Raw genomic sequence first — 25,982 nt, forward strand, 5'->3', positions numbered from 1 at the left:
ACCCCCCTCTGAGTGAGTGGGGAAACTCACATGCCACCCTCAGTCCCTCACTCCCGCTGAGGTGTTCTGTTCTTGAAGTTGACAGTGGCATTTCCATTAGCAGCAGCATCTTTTCGTCCTGTCAACATGGTCCGCCGTCACAAGGCCCTGAGCTGTTCACATAGACATGAGCCATGTCATTCGTAAGGCGAAACTGTACATGGAACCAAGGGCAGCCTTGAGGCGGCTGACGACAATGTCAGAAAACACGTGAAAAGTGCATGTGCAGCTAAATGCTATAGCTACATGTTGCCCAGCTAAGGAATATTATTTTTGCTCCTTATCTGTAGTGTCAGGATCTCAAATGTAGCCACCCAATGGACAAACTCTGTCAAGGGGGATTTATGTCACTGACATATACTGATATTTTGAACTTGATGGGTTTTTTGGGGGTTTAAAATATTTAATTTTCTTTTATGTAGGTCTGAAGTAAATTAAGTGGGCCTCTGACATTTCACAGTCACATTCATATGTTTAAGGTTTCTATAGGATCAGTGTGATGTTAATTGTGCATACAAGGCATGTAAACTCACACTATGACTGTAAAGATGACTGGTTGAAGTGGGATTATCAACACTTTGCTTATTAGGCTAATATCTGTAAAGTGGCACAATATCTGATATTTATACAAGTAAAAAGACTATCAGATCAGATAGGCCCCAAATTACTTTGTAACCCCAAAGGGAAATTTAGCAACCAGGCAATGCTCGGCCTACATTACAGTAAGCTGCATTTACAAAGGACAGGATGATGTCCCTAGCAACTCTCTGTTTTTCATAGCAACGGTATATGAGTTTGAATGGTCTCTGACAAACTGCGTAACTGGTTTTGTCCATCGACAGACTTCAGCCATGTTCTCCAGGTCTTGTTAAATTGCACTTCCCCATCAGCTATGGCGAATGGTTGCAAAAAGGCACCAGCAAACGTCAGGGATGTCTCCGGGGGCTGGGCCGAGCTGTACGGGAGAACAATTTTGCCAGTTACTAACAAGGTAGCTACAAAGAAACAAACTGTCAGTAGTGCCTAATGTGAGTGGCTCTCCACACTCAGTGAAACACCCACTGGCGAGGTAATAACTTTTCACTATCTGTCACTTTAAGACTTTTCAAGGCCTTTAATTTAGTGAATGATTTAATGAATGAAGTTGAGACTTTAAGGATCGGCGGGTACTTTAAGGATCGGCGGGTACTATGTATACATTTGAACTGAGGCGTTAGCTGCGTTTGTATTGTTTGGTGAGCTAGTCGACAGATATTAGATAATAATATTTAAATGTTTTGTTCACAGCTTGCCCCCAGGTGGACAAAAAAGTTACTCTTGGCTATACATTTGTGTCCACTATTACTGACGAGAAATATGTCATTTTAGATGACATTTTTTTGATGCTCCTCAACTGCATCAGAAGATGTTATACTGCTGTCAATCACACTTAACAATGAATGCATTTGAAAACCGAATGAAAACACTGAAGACTTCTTATTTGTTTTATTCTTATACTTGCATTTTGGATTTACAGACTGTGCCTTTAACTGACCTACAATTCCATGGTGGCACACTTCTCTGTTCAACATGATCATAATGTTACAGTTCACAGGGGGAGAGAGAGCTTGTTGGTATCTGACCTTTCATAAATCTCATCACTGTTATTCTGACTTATTTACGAGGGTGAGATGAAAGCCTACCAGCTTTTCGAAGGTGGAGGGTGAGGGGTGTGTGTGTGTGTGTGTGTGTGTGTGTGTTTCACATTGTTTAACTTACTTTACCTTTGTCCTTCAGGGGGCACATGGAAGAAATGCCCCAAACCCACAGCTAAACAGTTATAAATCGTCAGGGACCATGGCCTACAATTGCAAAACAAACATGGCTGTATCCTCTAAAGCCAGCCTGCTGGGCTGCGGCAGCCGCAACACAGGAGGCCTCAGCTGGGAAAACACAAGTCTGAATTAGGTGGTGTTATGGAAAAATTCACAGGAGAAGTAAACAGATGTGATGAGTTGTTTGTTCCACAACAATGGTTGTTGTCAGCGTAAGTCAAGGTCTAACAGCTTACCTGTACTGAACATGAATTTATGGGACATTAAATATAACTTGACCCCGACCCTGAGCTTGTCCTCAGTCGTCTGAGTTCTTGGACGAAGCTAAAGGCACCAAAAAGTTTGACTGGCCACCCACTCCGGCCTTACTTTGCCCTTTAAAGCCAGACAAAAGGAGCAGTTCAACATTTTGTGAAAGGCATTCGCAGATCAATATCAGACCTTATCTGTACATAAATGTTTATAAACCCACTGTACACCACCTGCTCAGCACCAAACAGCAGACAGACACATTTTGAGACTATGATTAACGTAGCAGGGCATTTAGCAGCTATAGAGCCAGATGTTTCCCTTAGGAGTACTGAAATTGTGGATTCAGAGCTGTGAAAAAAATACCCCAAAGTTATACTTGAGTAACAGTAAGGATATTTTGTTAAAATATTGCTTTAGTAAAAGTGTAAGTTGCCCACACAAAGAGTACTTGAGTGAAAGTCTGAAGGAAACTGATATTAACTCTACTTGAGTATTTGAATTAATTTTCAAGCACTAAGTCTATTTGAGTTCAGATAATGTCTATCATGTATGTATATACATTAGACTATGGGTTTTTCTGGTTATCGGAATCACTGTTTTCTTTCAATGGTTCCTGATAAAATGAGTTACTATAAAAATATGCTACTCTGGCTCTGATGGTGAATATTATCTACAAAGCAACTAGTCACTTAAGTTATCAAAGGAATCAGAGGAATGAGTACAATAATTGCCAATAGATGGAAATGCTTGAGTAAAGGTCACTAAGTAAAGTACAGAACATGATTAAATGTACTAGTTATATTCCATCACTGCTTCCATTTGCCAGGTCACCATAAAAACCATGTCCATTATCTCTTTTATTAACTCTTGAGAGAACTCTCTGTCTGCTAAATGTTCCACTTTCTGTCTCTAACTTGGTGTTGGGCAGGTAGCACATACTGTGGTTTTTGCTAAAAAAAACAAACAACTGCTTGCTGCTTCTGGAAATGGAGGGCTGAAACTGACCCGTACAGTAAAAGTAGAGCTGCGGAGTCTGGTGATAATTCCCTGGCAGTTCATCACTTGGTCCCATTACATGAAGTCATTTGATTTATTGTTAACACAAAAAACATTACTCCGTGGAGCTTCATTTTGAAATTGTACAGTTAGGGAGAAAAGTTCATGTCTGGCTGGTTCATTAGTGCAACTTAGTATGTGTGTGTCTTTAGTATCTAGACTAAATACAGACTGAACACATGGCACCATGAATAGTTCTTGATATATCACCAGATGCTACCTTAGATGCATATTCACAATACTGACCTCGTCTTAATGCATGACTCTTGAGTTAAAGCTCTGCTTCGATGCAATTAAATATGGTGTCATGTATTTGATACAGATTCTGGAATGATTCAGCAGCCGAGGCTGAGCCAACAGAGGGTGAACACTGTGTGCCGGCTAATTCTGTGTTTGCTCAGATTTCTCCGGCTATTTAGCAAAGCGCTTACACATGTGTCAAAGAGCTTGTTTGTAATTACATGCTCTTATTTGTAGAATTACATCTGATGTTGCTGCAGCAGAATATATACTGTACCTTAGATGGCATTTTGTGCCATCAGCAATCACTGCCAAGATGCTATAGTTGTTTGCAGTATCCACAGAGGATTAATTCAGCAAAGCACAAATTGTTCCAGGACTGCACTGAACGCTTGCACAAGCGAGCAGTGTGTGCCTGTGATTTGGGGAGGCATTGGTTTGTAGAGTTCAATCTCAATTTTTGGTCGGAAAGAGACGCTGTGTAACTTACACGTATTACAAGTGCAAGTTATAGTAGGTTTTCTCGTTAACATGAGTAGACAGTGTTCCATCACAAGACAGTCACCAACATGTGGAGGTTAAGAGCATTTACATTAAGTGTAAACCCTCCATGATGTCATCCATTGGTTTTGAAGCTTATATGCAACAATATATATTTTTGAAACCAGAAGAATCGCCCCCTGCTGGCCTTAAAAAAAGAATACAGGTTAAAGGCACTTCCACACTGGATTCACCTTTCAGTCCAAGAAGCTCAGTCCATAATTTACAATCAGCTCAGACAGGTTTACTTAAAATAATAAGTCAGCCACTTTTTCTGTGGTCAGTTATCTAAAGTTGGCGTTACACACATGGAGGATATATACATATTTGTTTATATACATACATATTTAGATATACACTTAGCCAAGTCCAGAGTGAAAAGAAATGGCAGCAACAAGATCGTGCCAATAATACGGTCTGCGTTTTCATGTTAAAAATGTGACATCAGATAAACCCTATTCATCAACTTTGACTGTGCGTGAGGACCGAGTCTTAGTGATCACAGAGACCGCCGCTCCGTGTCCCGCTGTAGTCTGTCGCCTCGGAGCACGGTCCGCCTGTCGAGTGCAACAACTTGATCCAGGATTGTGTGGTGGAGACATAATGCCTGAGTCCCATGTCACCCATTTTAATTTCCCTGTGACCGGACATTAGCCAGATCAGCCTTCCAAGTCCAAGTTAGATCAGCATGTTTCTTATCCCGACACTCCTCCTCTCCTCCCTGTGGTGATCTGGTTGATATTCAGTACTGGGTGCTTACAGAGGAGCGCCGGCTCCTGTTTTGTCTCTTTTTCACAACATCAAAACATGAAATAGAAATGTATTCATTCTGATTGCACTTACACAGTTAGGAGCAATTTGGAAATTAATGTACTCAACAACTGTCTTTTGGAGGAGCAGCTATCACTCGAGGAAACTCTGTAAAAGGCCCTTGTCACCAACTGGACTTCCTGCTTTACCCGTCTATTTATTTACCACTCCTTCATCACTGGACTGTAACCAGGCAGCACAACCATAAATGTGCTGCAGATTTCGAGACATGAGATCATGTCCGTGTACTGTACTGACCATCACCATCCTCCATGAATACACCTCAGGTCAAGGCAAACATGGATGCCCTCAATTCTGTCTATTGAGTGAAGTAGCCTCTGCAACACGCTGTGGTCTGCCGGCATGCCAGCCTCATTGTGTGCCCACACAGCTGTGACCTTCTCAGGGATCATCAAGGAATCTGCCTTCCTGATTGAGATTCCAGGTAAGATTAAGCGCAGCCTCGGGAAATCTGTGTCAAGTGTACTGTGTCACCCGTCAAGCCTCCAAAAGTGTGTGTGTCTTTTCTTTTGCAGCTCTCGTGCAGTCAGCACCTGAGAGATTTACACTTCATGCGATGTCAATGGCAAAAAATCGTGATGTGATATGTCTTTAAAACTGTGCCACAACCATACCAGACAGTTTACGCAGTATAGGGCTGAAAATAACTCTGACTCTGACTGTACATCGCATGTCACCCGGTGTGTCTGCTTTATGACTTCCTGTCTGGGAAACTATGGTTTGGTTCTGTCATGCAGCGTATGATTGCAAAATTTGTTAAATGTGTTTTTGATTATCAACTTTTATTTCCCTCCTTCTTTCTTCTTATGCCTTTTCTAGTTTATGTTTTGAGGTACACGTATTTTGCATCTATTTGAATTTGTCATTGTGTAAACAACATGTTTTGGATAAGTAATAATCAAAAATGAATCCAAAATGCTGTCTGGTCTAAAGCTCCATTGTCTTGAGGAAACATTATTATACCATCTGACACTTTGATATTCATAGTCAAATTGGTATGTAATGGTATTTCCTGTACGTATGAATGTATAAAATGAGTAACAGAGGTTTGTGTGTAAAAGCATGCTACTTCTTGAACGACCCAGTTCAAATCAGACTTTAGGGGACAAAGACAGGTGTTGGTGGGCAGGTCAGCCAGCAGCTGTCTTTTTAACTGTGTTATCATTAGTCTGATCATGGACTATAGACTATAGTATGTTGCTTTTCAGGGCCTGAGAGAAGAGTCCGAATTTGTCCCGTTCCACACTGGCTTATTAGGTTGAGTGTTCTTAGAGCTGCAACTAACAGAAAAGGTCACTACGTCTTTTTATATTAGAATGCTTTTAAAAACGCCTTGTGACAGTACTCTGTGTGGGTCATATTTCATGTGGCAAACACCACTGTTGCCCCAAGATAATCTAATTGAGTGTAAGCTAAATATAGCACAAGTGGAATACAAACATTTGGCCCAGGGCGACACTCTTGCACCAATGTAAAGCGCTGTTAAACCCCTACAGCAACAGGCTCCAGTGTGACCAATTAGCACAGAGAGAGAAGGTAGAGGGACAGGAGGGCGACAGAGGAGGAAAGGGGGATTCGGTGTCAGGACCGAGGACTAGAGACTGAGCTCACTAATTGGAAGGTCGGGACAACAACAGATGATGATGACAAATGCGACAGATGATAATAAGGCGATCCTGTGAGAGGCCAGTGGATCTGGGAAACTTGTGAGAATTTTGAAAATTAGCTACTACTAAAACAAGTTATTTAGTTATAAGCATGCGTGATGAGCATTACAATCACCCACAGTGAGTCTGACCTTGTTAAACTATCTTGTATCTTCAGTGGCTGAGTGCATTTGTGTGTCCCGTGTGATCATCCTTAGGTTTACCTAACATGACTCAGATATGCTGTTATTTTTTCTGTTCACCTAGACAATGAATTAATATTCTCTCTCTAGTCTTAGAATTTGCATTAACTAGTTTCATGTGTGTATTTCTTATTATTCTATTAATATATATCAGGGCTCAAGACTAATGGTATCCCATCATGGCCCCTGGGACGATAGAAAATTATTGATGAACAAAGATCTTTTCCAGAGCACCTCTGGGACGAAAGGGATTTCTGTATGTACACTACATGTTACTCTCGCTGAGCAAACAACAAACTGAGCTGAGCACTGTACAAGAGTGCTTCAGCAACTACAACTTAGTTGTTAGTCTGGTGGTCTGATTTATATCAATTTTGAAGGAAATTAACATTCTATAATGTATGCCATGTATAATAGCATTTATAGTGGAAGCAAATTTGCAATGCTTGTCCCTCCATCATGTTTGAACAGTTAAAAAAAAAAAAATACAGCTGCTAATGAAGATTCTCAGTTATAGGGGTCATGGCATATCTGAGTTCAGTGCGAAGGCAACTGGGCTTGCTTGAGCCCCATGAACGTGTTCTACCTCTCACCCAAGAGGTGTATTTAGTACTGAGCTGTTTAATCGATATTTGAAAATAGGATGGAAGAAGAAGCGTCATTAACTATTTAAATCGACAATGGTTCAAATGACCACATGCATGTGAACACTCATTAGTGTCCCGATTATCACCAGACTCTGCGATTCCCATCACCTCTACAGAGCTTTTTAGTGTCTTTCAGGTCATTGTGTCTGTTTTCTGGACAGAGGCTTTATTATTCTGGTTCACTCTAACTGCTCTCCCCAACTTAGTAAGGAATATCCACAGCAGACAGTATTTATGTATGTATAAGAGCTCTTAATACTAGCTGTAAATCAGTTGCCCAGCACTAAAAAGGCAGACAAATTTAGCGACCAACTAGTGAACATCGTGAAACATTTAGCAGCTGAAGAGCCGCAAGAGTTGGTGGAAACCTAGAGCTAAAGTGGGAGTGAATATTGGACTTAAATGAATGCGAATGTTGTTGGGTGTCTGTGGGATGTTTAAATGAGCAACTGTTTGCTCACAAGTTAGCCATATCAGCTTAAAAGGTGATAATATTTCACTGTTGTGTTTACAGCTTGTTGCTACTGCTTTCAGCTGGCCAAAACATCAGTTCATACTGTTCAACCAACAAGTAAATGACAAGGAGGATATCAGGGCTGCACAATTAATGGAAATGTTATTGAAAATGTCAAAATAAGTGTAAATAAGCATTTTTAAGTGCAATATCCAAATTGAGAAGGTGTAAAATGACAAATACAACATAATAATGATGTGCTGTAGTGCTGCAGAGATGCTGGTCTACAAATCCAGATCCAAGAAAACATTTTTGTTTCGTAGAGACCCCAACAAACGTCACATCGTTGAGATTGTGTTGAGATTTGTTTTGATGAAAATTAAAATCGTGATGAAAAAATGACCATCCCCACTAATCATGAATCACATCTCATTCACAAATCTGTAAAAAGAAAAAAAAAAAAAGAAAACAAAAATAAATTACAGTTGGTTTCTTTCTAAACGATATTGTGTAGCCCTACAGGATATATTTTTAAAACCCCAAATCTGTGCCTTTGCCCCTTCATCATTTCACCCCCCTGCCCCCTCCATGCTGTATCTTTCTCCCCCTCTCAGTCTATCATCCCTCCTCTTGCAGAGACACATGGCACTCTGGCATGCCACTCATTCCGCTTTAACAAGCTACATTCCCTGGAACACTTCCTCTGCCCTGTCCCTGCTCGTGGTCCCTGGGTCCCAGAGCAGCAAACCCTCCTCCTCCTCCTCCTCCTCCTCCTCCTCCCCCCACCCCCCCCTTGGTGCTTAACCCTTGGCGTCTGTGGCTCCCACTACAGAGAGCCACAAGCAGCCAGAGCTTCCCATTGAGCTGTCTCTCCTGATTTGTCTGTCTGCCAGTCACACTAGATCAGTTTGCCTGGTCTGTTTAAAGAGGAGGTGAGCATCCAGCCCCAGGACCTAAAAACATAAAGAGGAAGGAAACCTGGAGAGACGGACTCCACCACACCCATGAGAGACATGGGAGGAAAGGAGAAGAAAGTTTTGGTGATTGCAAATCTGCCCAACTACCAAGGGTGAGTGCTCTGGGGTTCTGATTTTACCACGCTGACAGAAGGCTTGAAGCGACAAGCAACTCTGTTTTATGACTATTTTCACGGCCCATAATTGGAATCGTGAAAGAGACATTTTTGACCTGCGTGCACTCACTGTTTGTGTTATTCTCCAGAAATGCAAAGCAATCTTAAACCTGCATAATGACCATGTTTTGAATTCTAGCACCTCTTTTTCCTGCGGTATCAGTTACACCCAGTGCAAGGTGCCACTTGTCAAGTTACCCGGCACACTGATTTATTTAGCACACATTTACTCCAGGCTTTGAAATAACAGCAATAATGATTTTTCGTCTCATCTAATCTAAGAAAGTTTAAAGACAATAACAAAAAACCTTGAATGTTCTATTTTGATAGTGTGATTGCGAAACATCATCAAAAAAGAGATTCTATCTGTTAGAGATGTGTCATCATGTAGGTTTGCACACTGTAGCTCAGCACACTGCACAAAACATCATCTGTCATCCCAAATTAAAGAAGCAAGAAAATCATTTGATAGATTCTAAATTACCGAGTCCTTAATTCAATGCTGATTCACACATTGTGGTGCAAAACCGAATGCGATTCTATCCATGATGGACTAAAATAGGAGCCCTGCTTTGTTCTTGGCGAAATGGAAAAGCACATAGAGTGGAAGTTCTACGGTTACACTCTTCTGCAGAGGTTGCTGAGTTGTTGTCAGTGTGAAGGATTGGAGGGGCTGTGGGCTGAGATGTGGCTATGTCTGTTAGGACACAAATGACACGCAATATCTGTGCATGCTGTGCAGCCCGTGTGTGCATCATGTGTGAGCGTGTCCGAGACTCTTGTGGATTTACTTTACCTTCACGTTCTCTCTTAAGTGTTTGTGCACACGGTTTATAGCACTTAAAAGCAGAATTTCTGGGTCGCCTGGGTTCATTATCAATTTGGCCCTGTCCTAAGAGAACCCCCTCCGTCCAACTATTTGCATTGGACACCTCAGGGAGCACTGGTGATGATATGCTGATCATGACTTGGCTTTGAAGCTGCGGCGGGCTGGCAGGCTGGAAAGGAGGGAATGCCGAGTTTGGACGGAGAAAAATAAACCTGTTGATCACCCAATATTATCGTGTCGGTCAGTCAACATGTTTAATCTAAGTCCTATTAATTTGAAAAGTGGTCACGGCCACTTGAGTATCCTCTCTGATGAAGGAATATGAGCTTGGATACATGTTCAGTATTTTTTATTTTTTTTCGTCCCTCTTTATGGTGTATGAGGTTGCAGTTGAACACTGTGTCCTTCAGCAGAGGGAACTTGGAGACGTAGAGTTGAGTCCCCTCTGGACGTATTTCCCCCTCATGTCCACTTTATGTCTTTACTATATTTTATGACTTTAGTTTTTAATATTTAAACTGTGGCCTTTGCTCATGTTGCCAGACACATTTTGCTGCATGGTAACGTTCTGTACTGGTCTATTCTTTTCTCCATACACGCACTCAGAGACACCCCCTCCACATTCCTACGGTTTATAGGCTTTGATGGCTGTTTCCATGCGACAACTAAACCAGGACATCAGAGGCCCCTGAGAGAGTGATAGCACCCTGGGGTGAAGTCTGCCCATTCGAAGCTGCCCCTCCTACTGAGGCCATCTGGGACTGGACCCCTCTGTCATGGCCTGATACTTAAAAAAAGGCCTCTAATCTGCCTTGTTGCTGTTTCTGTGCTATGCTCACGTTTAATAAACAAACCATAGCAGGGTTAGGCCTTGGATTACTTTTACATAAGACGTGCACACAACACTAGCAAACATGCGTACAGCAGACTCCGTGTCTCCCCTCCGCAACGCTTCATGTTATCTTAGCTGAGAGCGACGGCTATGTCTGTTTACCCAGCAGTGGATACACACAGCAGAAGCCAAGATGACTCCTAGATTTTCATTTCAGAATGTGCTACGTGGAATTTTGACTGGGCAAAACTTGTTCACCCTGACTCTGTGTAATACTAAAGGCAATACTGGAGCTGGTGTTACCCTACACCAGGTCAGATAATGACCGAGAGACCCGCTGCTGTGTCAGATTAAAAGTAATATTACAACAGTTTACATATACACAGAAATGTGATGGTTAGGGCTGCTTGATTATGGCTAAAGTCCTAATCATGATTATCTTGGTCAGCTCATTCTGCAGATAGCTGTTGTTAATCAAGAACTACTGTGTAAACTTACTTGTGTAACTTCTTTTTCTACATATGTGAAATACACAAAACATAATATGTAAAAGTACAGGCAAGGCAGTTGTAATGAAGACAGGATACATTTCATTAAACTCTTCCATTTTATAGCTCCTTTTTGTGTCCTTTAATACATTGTAATGGACATAAAATGGACACAGGATTGTCGTGTTGTCACTGGTCGCTACCGTCTTTCATTGTGTCTCTGTTTTTAACACTCTCCATTGTTCCCTGCTTGTACTTTGTACAATTAGACTGTTACAATAAATCCACAGCTATGTACAGACTTTGATACTGGATTTGGCCCAGTCTTGAACATGTAGAAATAATTCAACAACATCAAAAGCATCCTGATCCCAATGTACCCTCCAATTAGACCAGTTGTCCAAAGACAGCTAGTATAAATAGATTTTGGTATATTTGATACATGCTGCCAGGTTTTAATAGTGTTGTAATTGCAGTCAAATCAATCTTCTATTGAGAGACATGAGACATTTTGTCCTTTGTGGTCCATTAATTTTCCAGCATTACAGACCAAATGATGCCACTTCCGTTTATTGGCTGACAAACTGAGGCGTATCACACTCATTTTACTTGATCTGGTATCCCAGTAATATCAGCTGAGGGTGATCATTAAGTCCACTTCTCTTGTTGGAAAACCAAGATTCTGCCAAGATGTATTCCTCCAGTTTGAAACTTCAACCCTTCTGAAGAAACCTGACTTTACCCTGACAACTTGAATAGTTTTAGACCCGTATCTAAATGACACCTTCTTGTCAAAGTAATGGAAATCTGCTACACTCTCAGCTCATGTGCATACAGCCAAAAGTTTCCCCATTTTCATTTTATCGTCATACAGGCAATGGCTTTTAAGCTTTAAATGACATAAGGATTAGTTAAGATCCTGGTTGTGGTACTCTTTAGGTGCTTCTTAACATCTCTGCTGCATCTCTCTTGCTGATCATGAAGTACTAACTGACCTTGGCTGACCTGAATGCTCCTGACTGTTTCATGTCTTACCTTAGTGCCAGTACCTTCTTGGAATCAGTAAGGCTTCACTATTACCCCCTACAATTTTTCCCTGTGGCATTCCTCAAGGGTCTATTCTTGGCCATTTAAAGTTTTCTTTTTACATGTTACTACTGGATGAAGTTAGGGTTAGGCTACCTCACTCACAGACTATCTGGTGGCCATAAGGTCCTGGATTTCCAGGAACCTTACTAAGGACTTGAAAATAGAAGTGCATGTCCCATTTTCTTGCCTCATTATCCTGGTGAACTGTGGCCTTCAGAATTGACATTTTATTGCCCGTTTTTCTAAATACGTAAGTGGCCTTGCCCCTTCTTACATTATTGACCTTCTCACCCCTTAGACCCCTGCTTGTACTCTCAGATCTGAGTGGACCAGCTGTTGCTCTCCATGTTTAGGGCAAGCCTTGAGATACTGGGTGATAGAGCGTTTGCTGTAGGGGGTCCATAGCTGCAATAGACTTTCATGGGAAATCAGACAAGCTACCACAGTGTCCTCTTTATAAAATAAATACATTTTATAAACTGACTTTTGGAGTTTTTTTTTATGTTTTATGCTTCTATTAATTAATTTATTTGTAAGATTATTGTTTGCTGTCTTTTATCAGTGTTTCTATTCATTGACTGCATTGGACTTGTCCCATTTTGTTTATATGTCCATCAAGCATTTTGTAAACTGCTATGCTTTAAATTGTTTTTCTAAAGTATAGTGTTACTTGTTATCTTTATATTATTTTCATTACATGTTTTTGTCATACTATATGTCTGGGGAATGTGAAGGATGTAAACCCTCCATATATTATTCAACTGATCTTTATTCATCCCAACATACACCAGTGGAGTCACACAGTCCCCAGGCTCTTCATGATTCATTGCTACTTTAAGAGGTATGAGACACATGCGGATCTTCCTATCAGTTACATGGAGGGATTATGATGGAGAAGACAGACAGGAACCCCCTTACCATTTTTTAGAGGGGGATTACTAACGGCCGCCAAGCAAAGTAAACATACACAAACTACAGCATTGCTTGGACAGTGACTCACCGACTGCTAGCACGCATGGGCACAAAAAACACAACCACATACCATACACAATGCCCTTATGTAATGGGCAGTTAAAGCCACAACTACAATTAGTCAAAGTGACCACAATGGAAAGCGATCTGTTCAGATTTAATTCCTGTCTGCCCGGCAACACACCTCCTGCCGCCTAATGGTTTTTCACTGATGGAGGTTTTCCATTTCTGGTGATAGCGTGCCCTCTGACCTCTCGCCCTGTACTACTGAGCACCCAAAATAAAAGCCCTTTAAAGCGAGTGACGCTGGGTCACCCAGCCTTCCAGGAGCATCAGGGCTCTCCAGTGAGCCTCCAGACGACACCGTCAAAACATGCATGAGATTTCTTGAAAGGCCTTCTTTAAGGCACCACTTTAACAGATACAGGCTGGGTGATGGTCAACTGTGAATGGAAGAAGTGCTCGTAATTGATTTACTAAGGAATAGTAGTAATACATGAATTTAAACATACTACAAATTCATCACCTGCAGTCTTTTCACAATAAACTTCAACTTTACGTTTTATTCAAGTAATGTTTAGTCACGTTCGCCGTCTAAAGAGACTTTAAATTATGCAATTTCCTGGGTTTGAACAGTTAGACAACTCAGGAGCAATTATTCAGTTGTTGACAACAAACGGTTAAATTGTTTTTGTGTTACTGTGCCTGGAGCATACAGTACATCACTGATGAATATTCTGCAGATAAACTGGAAGATTGCATGCCAGACACACTGACTAACTGCAAGGACGTTTTGTTATCGAACACGTTTTGGGCTCACAGTACTTTGTGGTTAAATTATGTTTTTAGCAGTTTTTATATGAATAAAGTACAGTACAGTAATTGCTGTTCTAATGTATTGGAGCAACAGTAGAAAGTCTTCCAAAATGCAAAAACTGTAGTGAAGTAATACATGTGTACAGCAAACTTAGTTTGTACCTCTGCTTGCAGTTATCTGTTGCACTTAATGCAAAGCCAACTGAACAATTATAGATGCACACTTTGTGAATAACTGCCATGTTTGTGTGGATCAGGGCGTTGGCAAACATCTTAATTATCAGTATTTTGTTGATCAAGAGCCAACTTTTTAATTCTGCAGGGTACATTTCACCTCTTGTGGTAACATCTAAGCCAAAGAGGAGTTTACGCAAATATTCGTACTAGACATTTTGCAAAAAATGTCTCATAAACAGCTACAATCTACTCTACATTTTGTCCAGACACTTGTTAATGATTTTATAATTCTACCATCATGAAAATATCCTCCCATAAATGCACACTAATTCTACCTTGTGCCATAATCAGATAACAATATAAATGAATGAGGAGTGCAAATGTATCTGCGCAGTTGATGCACCTGCAGCCTACACTCCACAGGAAAATTCAAAATTATATATATATATATATATATATATATATATATATATATATATATATATATATATATATATATATATATATATATATATATATATATATATATATATATATATATAAGCAAGAATCAATTATAGAAGCGGTGACAACTGTAAATAAATCTCCAAATGTAAAAAGGCTGACATAAAAAACAGTGACAGGTGCATCTCTGGCCACTCTTTCAGTTTTAGCACTGGAGTTGAAATCCTACCCCGAGAAAGCCCCTGATGCTGAAGGTCTGCATTAGGGGCTCATGCAACATGTTGAAACTACAGCCACTCCCTGACCTCTGTAATTGTCAAGCAAAGGCAGGACATTTACACTCTGGAGGTATAAATATCCCCAGTGATCTTCCATGACTCCCCCAGAGGCTCAACAGGTAGAGCGCAGCAGAAAGCCAGCTGTCGCCAGCAGGCGTCAGGGTGGATTTCTCCAGCACATCATCAGTCATCCCATTTGGATCTGAGCTACTGCCGCTACTACTGGACCCCTATGGAGCTTATAGAGCGCACTGCTATTCCAACAGTGTAGACAAGAGTTGGGCAAGAGATTAGGCAGGAGATTTTGCTATGTATCAAAGCAGAGATGCTTTTAATTTTAGTGGTGGCATCAAGCAAGTGATAGCAATGTTGCGAATCAGTGGGTCAGCAGGTCTGCTTTGTGGCAGTGTTGGATTTACAGGATCAAGTACTGTGACTATTCATGTATATGATTCTCTGCGCAAGAGATAAAAGACATTCCCCTCTGTTAGCTTATCTACACATTTTTTTTCTCAGTTGAACAATATTTGCCACATCACATTACATGTTAAAGCACCATTACCCACAAAAATGTAATGCTGGGATTAGAATCAGAATGAGCATCTGTTTTAATAACGTTTTTCATTATCCAGCCCTTTTTGGAATCAGGATGGTACACTGAAGAGTCGAAAAAGTTACCTAAAGTTTAACACCATGCCAAATCACAGCAAAAAATATGACATTTTTCAAAATAAAGCTCTTTGAACAGGTTCAACCATTCAAAACACAAATATGTCGAACTTATAAAGATTTAAAGTACAAAAAGCATGAAACTGGCACATTTGTTTTGTGTCGAAAAAGACAAATGTCAAAATCTATCTTCTGTTGATTAACTCATAACTTAGACTTGTCCTTATCCATATTGCACAACTGTTGTGCTAAAGAATTCATGGTAAAAGTAATTATGTATTGTAACAGATCAAGTTTACTAAAAAGGTGTTTTGTTTTTTTTTTAAATTTTAGGTCCGACAAGAAGACTTTGTGTAATGAGCCTGGCAAGAAGAATGCAAAACTCCAATCATCCGCTGTACCACCACCAATACCTATGTCCCCCATTGTTGAAAAGATGGAGGGGCTTAAGGCCATTCGCAACCGCAGCAACAGCCTCCGTCTGGGCCGACTGGCCTTCTACCGGCACCTGGAGAAGGTGGAGACCATGCGCTGCTTCTGGGAGCTTAAACATGTGGAGCTAGAAGGAGGAAACCAGCAGGTAACTTGAGCCGCCTTTATTTTTCTCAGTGTTATCGACTACACAGAACCACGCTCACTCCCTGAGAACTAAGCAGGGTCAATACAGACATCACTGATTCAAACTGGAAACAGTTTTCTCTTCCTTCTTCATGCACATTTTGACAGAAGTCATGGAACACATCAGACTTGGTTGCTTTCTGTTCCATAGTTGAAATAATGGAAACCAGCAGCTGCCTGGACAAAACTCAAATGCTTTTAACAAAAATATACCCAATTTGTAAAACAAACAAACAAACAAAAAAACACCCACAGTTCTCGAAATCATTGCCAGTTAAACATCAAATATTTAGCTACTGAATTAGCTGGACTGCTAAACTGTTTAAGTCCACCATAAAGCTGGTATTTATAACAGTGTCATTCCTCCGATGGGTAAAGCTGCTATGCATTCAACCTCAACCACAATCAGCAGCAGTCTGTGCAGAGGGGAGGGAGACGCGAGCCGAAATAACCAGCAGCAGACACTATTCTGGCTCTTGGCACCTGTTGGCAGGCACATCAGGCCAAGACCTGTGGAGTACTGTCCAACAAGCTCACTAGAGGGAGCTGCAGGTCTGTTAATGTTTCTTTATCGTGCGTTTGAACCCTCTCAACTCACAAACTGCAGACTGAAATGAATGTTTGGCGCTTGGTCAACGCCACAGATCTGGTTGCCACAAGATGGCGACCGTGGGCTGGTTTGCTTTGCTCATTTAGAAAATGAATACAGAGGTCAATCATATAAGTCACTGTTAATGTCAAGAGAACATGTTAGATACTGTTTACAGACTTACAGACTTTGATATGTTATATATGTTATATATGTTATCAAAGTCCAAAACATTTAAGTGCAGTGACTGTAAACAGTAAACCCAAACTTTAAAGATTAATTTAAGAATCAAAATATAGTGTTAATTATACAGTGCTTAAACAGTAGCACATAGATATGGAGGACTGAAACCAAAATAAATAAATGAAGGACCCCTTGAATAAATACATTTGCCATAATGCATCAAAATATGAAAAATAGATGTAAGCACTAACTTATATATTTTGACATAAATTGATATTTCTTTCAATTTGCCTCTGTATTTATTCACCATTGTTTTAAGTCCCCTATTTATTACATTCCCATTTCATTTTAGGTTTTATTAATTTATTCAGTCTTAAATGTTTTGCCCCCTCAGTTGCCATAATGATCATCAGAGAATGTATACAGAAATGTCAAAAGAAAATAGAGAAAATTGAAAACAATTTAAAGGGAAAATAGTACATAAATAAATACAAAAAAATACATATAGAAATAAAGAAATCAATTCCTTGAGGAATATTTGTTAAATATTTAATACATTATTCAAATGGAAAATGAAATAGGATAGTAAATAAATATGCAAATTGGTAAAAAGGTACATAATAATAGAAGCAGTTAAAACAGAAATATCAATTTATCTCACATTTTACAATGCCTACATTTACTTATAATGTTCCTCATTGATACATTTAATGGCATATTAGTTTTGGCAGAAGCTGTTTGATATCAGTGTAGCTATTGCATGTATGTTTTATCCTATTAGAATGATTGATTGATTGATTGATTGATTGATTGATTGATTGATTGATTGATTGATTGATTGATTGATTAGTTACACCCTAAGTAAAGGAAAGTTGCAGAAAATGTTTGTATTTCTACATTACATTGGGATTTATGTTTTGTCTTGTCCAACTGTAAATCAGTGGTGCTTTCCAAGTGACCACCAGCCAGCACTCAGAGAACTGTTCTAGTTACACGGGAGGCACCATGTGTAATTTCAGACCCTCAGCCTATTGCCCAGTGAACAACTCTGTCACCTATCTCTCAACTCTGACCTCAGCTGCACCTTTGCTCCACCACCTGTCCTGCTACTGCCTCTGTTCTCCTTCATCCATGCACCGCTTCATACTTTTACTAATACCCAGTGATTCATGCTGTTATCAGAGACATGGAGGTCATCCACCAGTTTCATTAACAAACTGTCACTCCCTGCAGAGGTTCTCCTCAGATTCCCACTGAGGGATCATTTTCCTCCCAGGGGTCCTACTCTGTAGCCCCTTTGGCCCTTGAACCCTTGAAGTTCACCAGGGCATGGGGAGGGATCCGATCTGCTTGACTGCAGTTTGGAGCGTGATGGAGTGTTTTTGTAGGGTCTTTTTGGTAAATTTTGTATTCCTTGTTATCAGAATTACACTTTCTATCTCTTTCCCCTTTACATCAGAGCGTAGTTAAGTTGTCATTAATGCACAATAACATTTAGAAGCCCTGCATTTTTTTCCTCTGTCTTTTACACATTGTGGACACAGTAGTTGAATGAAAAACACAACTCCTTCAGCACTTGTTTTTTCATCGGTGCTGCATGTGGCCACAGAATGGATAAACTTAGCCCCACACAGATGCAGGTGTTTGTTTACATGCCCACGTGATTGTCGCCCTGTTAGCCATTGTATGCATCTGCAACTGTGCATGCACATGACTGTGTGCGTTTGTGAGTTATAGAGAGGCAAAGTGACGGCCGGGCAGATATACTTAGGAAGCTGCACGCACGCATGAAGTGCTGTGTCTGAAGTTAAAGGATACCGCAGGGGTCTCACTAACATACCACCACCACCAGTAACAGGCATCTGATTCTGCGTACAGCAACGACACCCTGAACCCAACACCACCTGTCACGTTCTCATCTCAGAGACAGCGTGTTCTCTCCTTTTTGGTCTTGGGGTGGGCGGCAGGGAAGAAGCTGGGTGGAGAGTGAATGGCTGGCTGGGTGGGCAGGTGACTTGACCACACAGACCTCCTATACTTGTGCAAGTGTGTAGTGAGCAGGAGATTGAGCATTCAGTGCAGACCTACAGAAGCCATACTACCGGTATTTCATAATCAACACTTGCTGTCCCGCCCCATGTCAACAACTTGTTGCTCGCCATCAGAGACTCCTTTGCCACAGGCAGCAGAGAGGCTGCAATAAGACGGACAGCAGGCGGACAACAGGGACAGGAAGAGGCTTCCATCATGGAGAACTTGCTAAGGGATAAAGATATTTGGATACTGGGGAGTGTGTGTCTGGTGGCAACTTTCCTGTGGCGACAGTGGTGGAAATTATTCTCCATTAAGAAGAGAGGGAAGACCGCATCGCCTGCAGATTTACAGGTACTACAGCTGTTGTAGTCAGCTGTCATGTTGGGGATTACAGCAGAGGCTGACATGCTGCAGGCCTGCATGAACCGGAAGTAAAGTATGTTATCAAATTATCACCTGTACTAATGCTATCTTCACTAACAAGACCATCCCACGACCAGTTTTACTCTTCAAAGTAGTTTATTTAAATTAGTGGAAAATTTTGGAGAGGATAGTATAGAGGGGTCGGGGTGGTTGGATGAGTGAAAGGGGTCGAGGTTGGTGGATGGAGGAAAGGTGTTCAAGGTAGGTGGATGATCCTGTGAGGAAGTGTGGTTAGATTGATAAGACGCAGGTGGTTAGGTTGATGAGATGCAGGTGGTTAGGTTGATGAGGCACAGGTGGTTAGGTTGATGAGACGCAGGTGGTTAGGTTGATGAGGCACAGGTGGTTAGGTTGATGAGACGCAGGTGGTTAGGTTGATGAGACACAGGTGGTTAGGTTGATGAGACGCAGGTGGTTAGGTTGATGAGGCACAGGTGGTTATATTGATGAGACGCAGGTGGTTAGGTTGATGAGATGCAGGTGGTTAGGTTGATGAGGCACAGGTGGTTAGGTTGATGAGACGCAGGTGGTTAGGTTGATGAGACACAGGTGGTTAGGTTGATGAGACGCAGGTGGTTAGGTTGATGAGGCACAGGTGGTTATATTGATGAGACGCAGGTGGTTAGGTTGATGAGATGCAGGTGGTTAGGTTGATGAGGCACAGGTGGTTAGGTTGATGAGACGCAGGTGGTTAGGTTGATGAGATACAGGTGGTTAGGTTGATGAGACGCAGGTGGTTAGGTTGATGAGGCACAGGTGGTTAGGTTGATGAGATGCAGGTGGTTAGGTTGATGAGATGCAGGTGGTTAGGTTGATGAGATGCAGGTGGTTAGGTTGATGAGGCACAGGTGGTTAGGTTGATGAGACGCAGGTGGTTAGTTGATGAGACGCAGGTGGTTAGTTGATGAGATGCAGGTGGTTAGCTGATGAGATGCAGGTGGTTAGGTTGATGAGATGCAGGTGGTTAGTTGATGAGATGCAGGTGGTTAGGTTGATGAGATGCAGGTGGTTAGTTGATGAGATGCAGGTGGTTAGGTTGATGAGATGCAGGTGGTTAGTTGATGAGATACAGGTGGTTAGGTTGATGAGACGCAGGTGGTTAGGTTGATGAGGCACAGGTGGTTAGGTTGATGAGATGCAGGTGGTTAGGTTGATGAGACGCAGGTGGTTAGATTGATGAGATGCAGGTGGTTAGGTTGATGAGACGCAGGTGGTTAGATTGATGAGATGCAGGTGGTTAGCTGATGAGATGCAGGTAGTTAGATTGCTGAGATGCAGGTGGTTAGATTAGCTGGACCTGGGTGGCAGATGGGAGCAAGAGGAGTGGTGTGGTCCAGTTCCTGAACCTTAGTTATAGTAACTCCATTTAATGCCAAGGAGAAGCAATCTAGATCATTCCTTTTCCTTGCAGCTTTGATAGATTTGACCAAAGCTGTTACTGATGTTTTCAGATTAGAACAAAATTGGGCAGAAGTCAAAGAAAAAGTGTTTTGCAGAAGATACCATCCAGGAATTTAAAGAATTTCTTGACATCAACACAATGGACATTTTGGAACATTTATACTATTGACATTCTTGAATCAAAAATATGGTGGCTGTTTACCTTTAGATGCAGTTTCTGTATTGTGAGCATGCTGAACACAAAAGTATCATCATGTTTTTGTCAGGTCAGGCTTTGGAAAGTTTTTACTCTGCAAATCTTGGAGTTATAATAAGACAGCAGGTCAGGATTAAAAACAATGAAAATGTTTCTATAATATAAGAAACAGATTTAGGTGATTGTACAACATTGGGATTAATACACTATTTTACTACTCACCAATGATAACACTGTGAATTATTTTGCTGTATAAAGGGATCAACTGCTCTGACTGATGGAGCAGAGTAGTAGCAGGAGAAACTGAGTGTAGGTGGTTTGAGTATCATATCTTTGAGTGTCTGGTGTTATCTGTGGGTGGCCTCATATTTGCAATCACTCTGAGAAGAGGGGTTCTGTTTTTTGTGATGTGAATAGATTTTTAGAAATGTTCTTTCCCTTGATAAAGTAGAGTATCACTGACTAATCAGAGCACAGCTCAAATCAGCCGAGGCATCACTGGCATCTATAATATTTCTGCTGTTGTGTACTAAAAATATTGCTTTCACAAAGCAATGCAACAGCAATAGTCTTTGGCTAGTGAAGCAGCAGTTCATGGAAAACACAGCGTCACCTAACATGCGTCACAAACTTGTCATCGGCGCTGACATCTAAATTCTGTCCAACAGCACTTCACTCTACCTCTTCATCCAGATGAGCTGGTGCCCTCTACACTAAGCATGCTGTATCTGATATAAACCGGTTTATTATGTAAACATAATCCAGTAGGGAGCAGATGTAATTGACTCCTCATAAAGTGTGAGAGCTGTGGTGCTTTGAGCAGTTAAAGCCTGTCAGTGTCAGCTTAATATTTTATTAGTCTCAGTCTTCCTGCCTCAGCTGACAGGGGGCTTATTGCCACAAGATTTATAACTCTATTTATCATTCCTACCATGCAGGACAGTTAAAGTTAAATGTGACATCATGTTGTCAGGGCAGGTTTTAAAATGAACAACCTTCTGATGAATAATAGATCAGACAGTTCTGAATGCACTCAAAGTGAAATTTGAATTTTGATTTCAAGCTTTCTGAAACATGGCTGCAGAACAGGTTAATCCCGCGGGACCTGTCCAAGGTGCTGAAACAACCCTGTTCCTCACCTGATTTCTTTAACCTTCCTTCATTTAAACTGTTTTCTGTAGTCCTGTCTCATTCATACAAAAATCCACACTAACCTGACCTCACGAGGGGGCTTCAGCAGTTGAGCTGGGACAATTATCTTCTCCGACTCCAGGTTCACACAAAGAGCCAGCCTGCAGCATCCTGGAAAAAATACATTTATGCCAAAAGAAAAAACAAAGGGACCAGTGATCAGTGATAAGTTGATTAGAAAGGAAAGTCCACGTTGCTGTGAATCTTTGTGAGTTCGTGAGAATGAGATCAGACTGAGCTCTGAGTTTTTGCGGTGCAGCATTTAAGAATCATCCTACATTATCCCTGTCCTGATCTATATTTCACTAACATACATGTCATGAATATAATGATCATTATAATTTTACCACTTTTGCTTCCAGGCAGACAGCCCTCAGTAATAATAGTGGCTGAGCTACAGAATACCATTGTAGTTTTGTGTCATGTATATGGACTCAACTGTTCATTGAAAAGTGTTTATGAATCCAAATCTTATCCAACTCTCTTATCCAACTCTTTGTCTTAAAAGTAAACCAGCAATATACACACTGTCATTAAAGAGTTCTGTTCCACACATGTCATGCCAGGGAGACACAGAGTACAAACAAATGGTTTTGTATGAGGCTTGTACAGAGTTAATTGTGGCTTGTGCTAATGCGTGTGAGCATGACTAATGTGAGAAGGGCTTCTCCAGCCTCAGATTCTCACACTCACATAGCTCAGACAAAATTAGCACACAAACTAATAGACAAGGGATAGGCGAACCGAGCCAGCGATAGTTTCATGTGATGGACTGATGTAATGTCTGTTTTATAGATCCTACAAATGACAGACGCCTCAAATTTTGAAACTAAATCTGTATCTTCTTCTGAAACTGGATGATGTGGACAGGCAGGACAGTGGGGAGGACATCCACAATTCCAGGATATGACCAGAATCCCAAGAGTGTACTTTATGTAGATAGAAAAAATACAGATTTATCTTATTACAGCAATATTCAATTAAAGCATAAAGATCTTCAAAATTACAAGAATTACACTTGGGGCTGACTAATGAAGATAACCTGTACTAAAACTCACCATAAAGAAATTTTCATTTCAGTGGCATAGATGAAGGCCTGTGAAATGTGAATGAAATATATATTTTATGATAAAAGTGAGTCAAGCTCAAGTCAAAGTTCTCCAAAAAAAAATTGTTTTCACATTTGCAAAGTGAGCCTCAAATTCTTTTACTTATTGTCACAACTATTCCACCAGTTTACCCCTTTCTATACACATATACAGTATATATTTGTATTTAACCTTGCATTTTAAACATGCATACTGTATTTCCTTAAGTGTATACCGGCTTGGGGAAACATTAATGGATTCAGTGCTGAAAGTGTGAGAGGACGTGTCTTGCCCTTATAGTTACACACAGACTGTATGTCTGTACGTGAAATGTAACCTACATTTTACTTAGCTCTGCTGGCTCCCTTTTTCTTCCTCTGTCTCCCGCTGGTATGAGGACTCCGGAGGAATGTGCTGTTTTCGCCTGGGCTCCTCTGGCGTCTCGGCTGGTGTCCACTTTCAGCCGTTTGCATAACTCATTACCAGCACAGTGCAATGGACAAATACACACACACACAAATCAAAGCACACACTCAGTACACACAAGAACAAGTACTTGCTGGCCGGGTACTGCGCTGTCTTACTTTGTGTAGCAGAGTTGCAGAAGTTCATCAAGTGTAATGATTTATTATCTTGGAGTCGAGGCTATGATTGTTAAACTGCCTCTGAAGGTCTTTCATCAAGCTAAAGACAAAGACAGAGGTTAGAGTCTCAGTAGTTATTCTTAAGTTTTTATAATCATAATAATATAATTTATAACGTATTACCATTTAATGATATAAATTAAACTGTGTGTCCTGTGTGTGCTCAAAGCCATGCAGACGTTGTCTTGATGTTAGTATTAGAGGAAGGTTATGTGAATCGACAACAGTTTTACTGACATCATTAATGGCAGTAGTATCCTCTACTATAGACCAGGATAATGATACAAGGAGCCACTAAGAAAAAAATAAAAATGAAGACAAGACTTGGGGAAATGATGTATTAGCTCCTAGTACAAATATATGTATCCTAGATTACTGTGTAGGAACACAGCAGCAAGAGGTATTATAAAGGACCTGTCCAAAAATTAAGCTTGTGTAATTAATTTGACTCCGTAGCAATGCAAATAAGTAGATGCAGCAGGCATAGGATCAGGGCTGTGTTGAAATTTGCAACCTGTTCACCACTTTGGTTACTATAGGCTTAATATATTTATACATGTTGTTCTACAACATAAAACACATAATTTAATGCCCCACAATTGAATCATAAAGCGTTTATGTGTCTTAAAAACAGCAGTTGCTTACAAGTGGCTAAATGAGACTTCAGCGACAATCATCACAGTGAACACTGATACTCATCTGCTCTTGACAGACGGACCTCAGTTACAAACTATTCTATTTTTCAAGTTTACAATATATAGAAATAACACATACCAGTAATAGACAACAAGAAGAGCCTTCTTCAGTTCTGCCTAACTGGAGGGGAGTTGCAGGCTTTTTCTGTGTGGGAGTGTCCTTACAGTGTTGTTAAGATCACGTCTAAGCTTTGAGTTTCAGAGTAGCTAGGGCAACTTGTTGGTAATTGACCCAACCGGCCTTCATGTGGGCTGCTAGAGCTAGGTGAGCCCAGGTGTGAATGGTTGTTAAGCTGCCTGTAGAGAGAACTCAGTGCTGTATTGTAGGTGGGTGATAAGTGATGTTGTAGGCCACCTCCTCTGTTTTAACACAGTCGTTCCAGTTTGACATAGATAGATTCTTTCACTACTGTTTAAAACCATCTGTCTTCTCTGGCCAAGATGTTAACATTATTGGACCTCCTGTGTCGAGCCATTCATTTATGGAGAGGTTTTGGTTATGTTTTGTCTCCCCGATGTACAAATCTATGCAGTCCTGGCCGCATTATACAGCATCAGAATCAGAATCAGAATCAGAAAAGGCTTTATTGCCAAGTACGATTTTACACATACGAGGAATTTGTTGTGGTGATGTTGGTGCATGCATCAAATAACTATTAAGTGAAAATATAACAAATTAACAATATAAACTATTTAAAGAATAGAAAATATAACAACTACAATACTCTATTTATGCCTGGTAGATTTGTTCTTAGGATGGACAAGTGACTGCCTCTGTGTGTTGCTGGGTTTAAAGTTAATGGGAAATGTTACATTTTCTCATCTCCTCCTCTCTGTCTGCTCTGGATCTTCTATAGGTTTTGATAAAGGTCCAGTTTGGGTAGCCACAGGTACAAAGTGCTCCCCTGTTGAGCTTCTGTTACTTGTCTTTCTTAACCTGATGGTTTATGGTTCTGATGACTCCCAGCTTGTGCTCCAGTGGGTGAGGAGAGTCGAACAGCAAGTATTGATCTGTGTGTAGGTTTTGTGTTCACCTCAATGTTGAGGCCTCTGTCTTCTTCAATGTGTACTGCACGGTTCAAGACGGGAACTTGATGTTATTGTCCACAGCATGTATATGTACTGTGAAAGCTTTAACTCTGAATTTGACCCAGGTGTCATTCACATACATGAACCACTGGCTAGGAGCAGTTTCTGTGACGGCAATCAAGGCTCTGCTCTCAACTTCTTCCATGTAGACGTTGAGCCCATGGCACAGCTGTGCTTCTGTCTTTAGAAACCTTCACTGTACTTGAAAAGTAGGTGGTCGTGAGCCAGAGGTGAAGTGAGGCACAAATGTAGTCTGGGGTGAAGTTGGTTCTGCTGCAGTGTGCTGTCCTGTAGCAGGCTTTTCTTAACAGCTTTACTGCTTCTTTAGTGTGAATGCATGTAAAAATAAGGTGACATATACTCCAATACAGTAGATGGCGGTG

At 40.9% G+C, this 25,982-nt stretch overlaps 1 protein-coding gene across 1 annotated transcript in view; it reads left to right on the forward strand.

The window, feature by feature from the left end:
• The first annotated feature begins 8,573 nt into the window (after positions 1 to 8,573).
• The window catches only part of mylk4b (myosin light chain kinase family, member 4b), a 38,908-nt gene continuing 21,499 nt past the window's right edge, over positions 8,574 to 25,982 (forward strand). Inside the window, exons 1-2 of the mRNA XM_037116057.1 lie at positions 8,574 to 8,791; positions 15,782 to 16,028. Coding sequence (XP_036971952.1) covers positions 8,727 to 8,791; positions 15,782 to 16,028 — 312 coding nt within the window. The 5' untranslated portion in view covers positions 8,574 to 8,726. The remainder of the gene's footprint in view (positions 8,792 to 15,781; positions 16,029 to 25,982) is intronic.

Source organism: Acanthopagrus latus, chromosome 11, assembly GCF_904848185.1.
Source record: "Acanthopagrus latus isolate v.2019 chromosome 11, fAcaLat1.1, whole genome shotgun sequence".
Classification (NCBI taxonomy): domain Eukaryota; kingdom Metazoa; phylum Chordata; class Actinopteri; order Spariformes; family Sparidae; genus Acanthopagrus; species Acanthopagrus latus.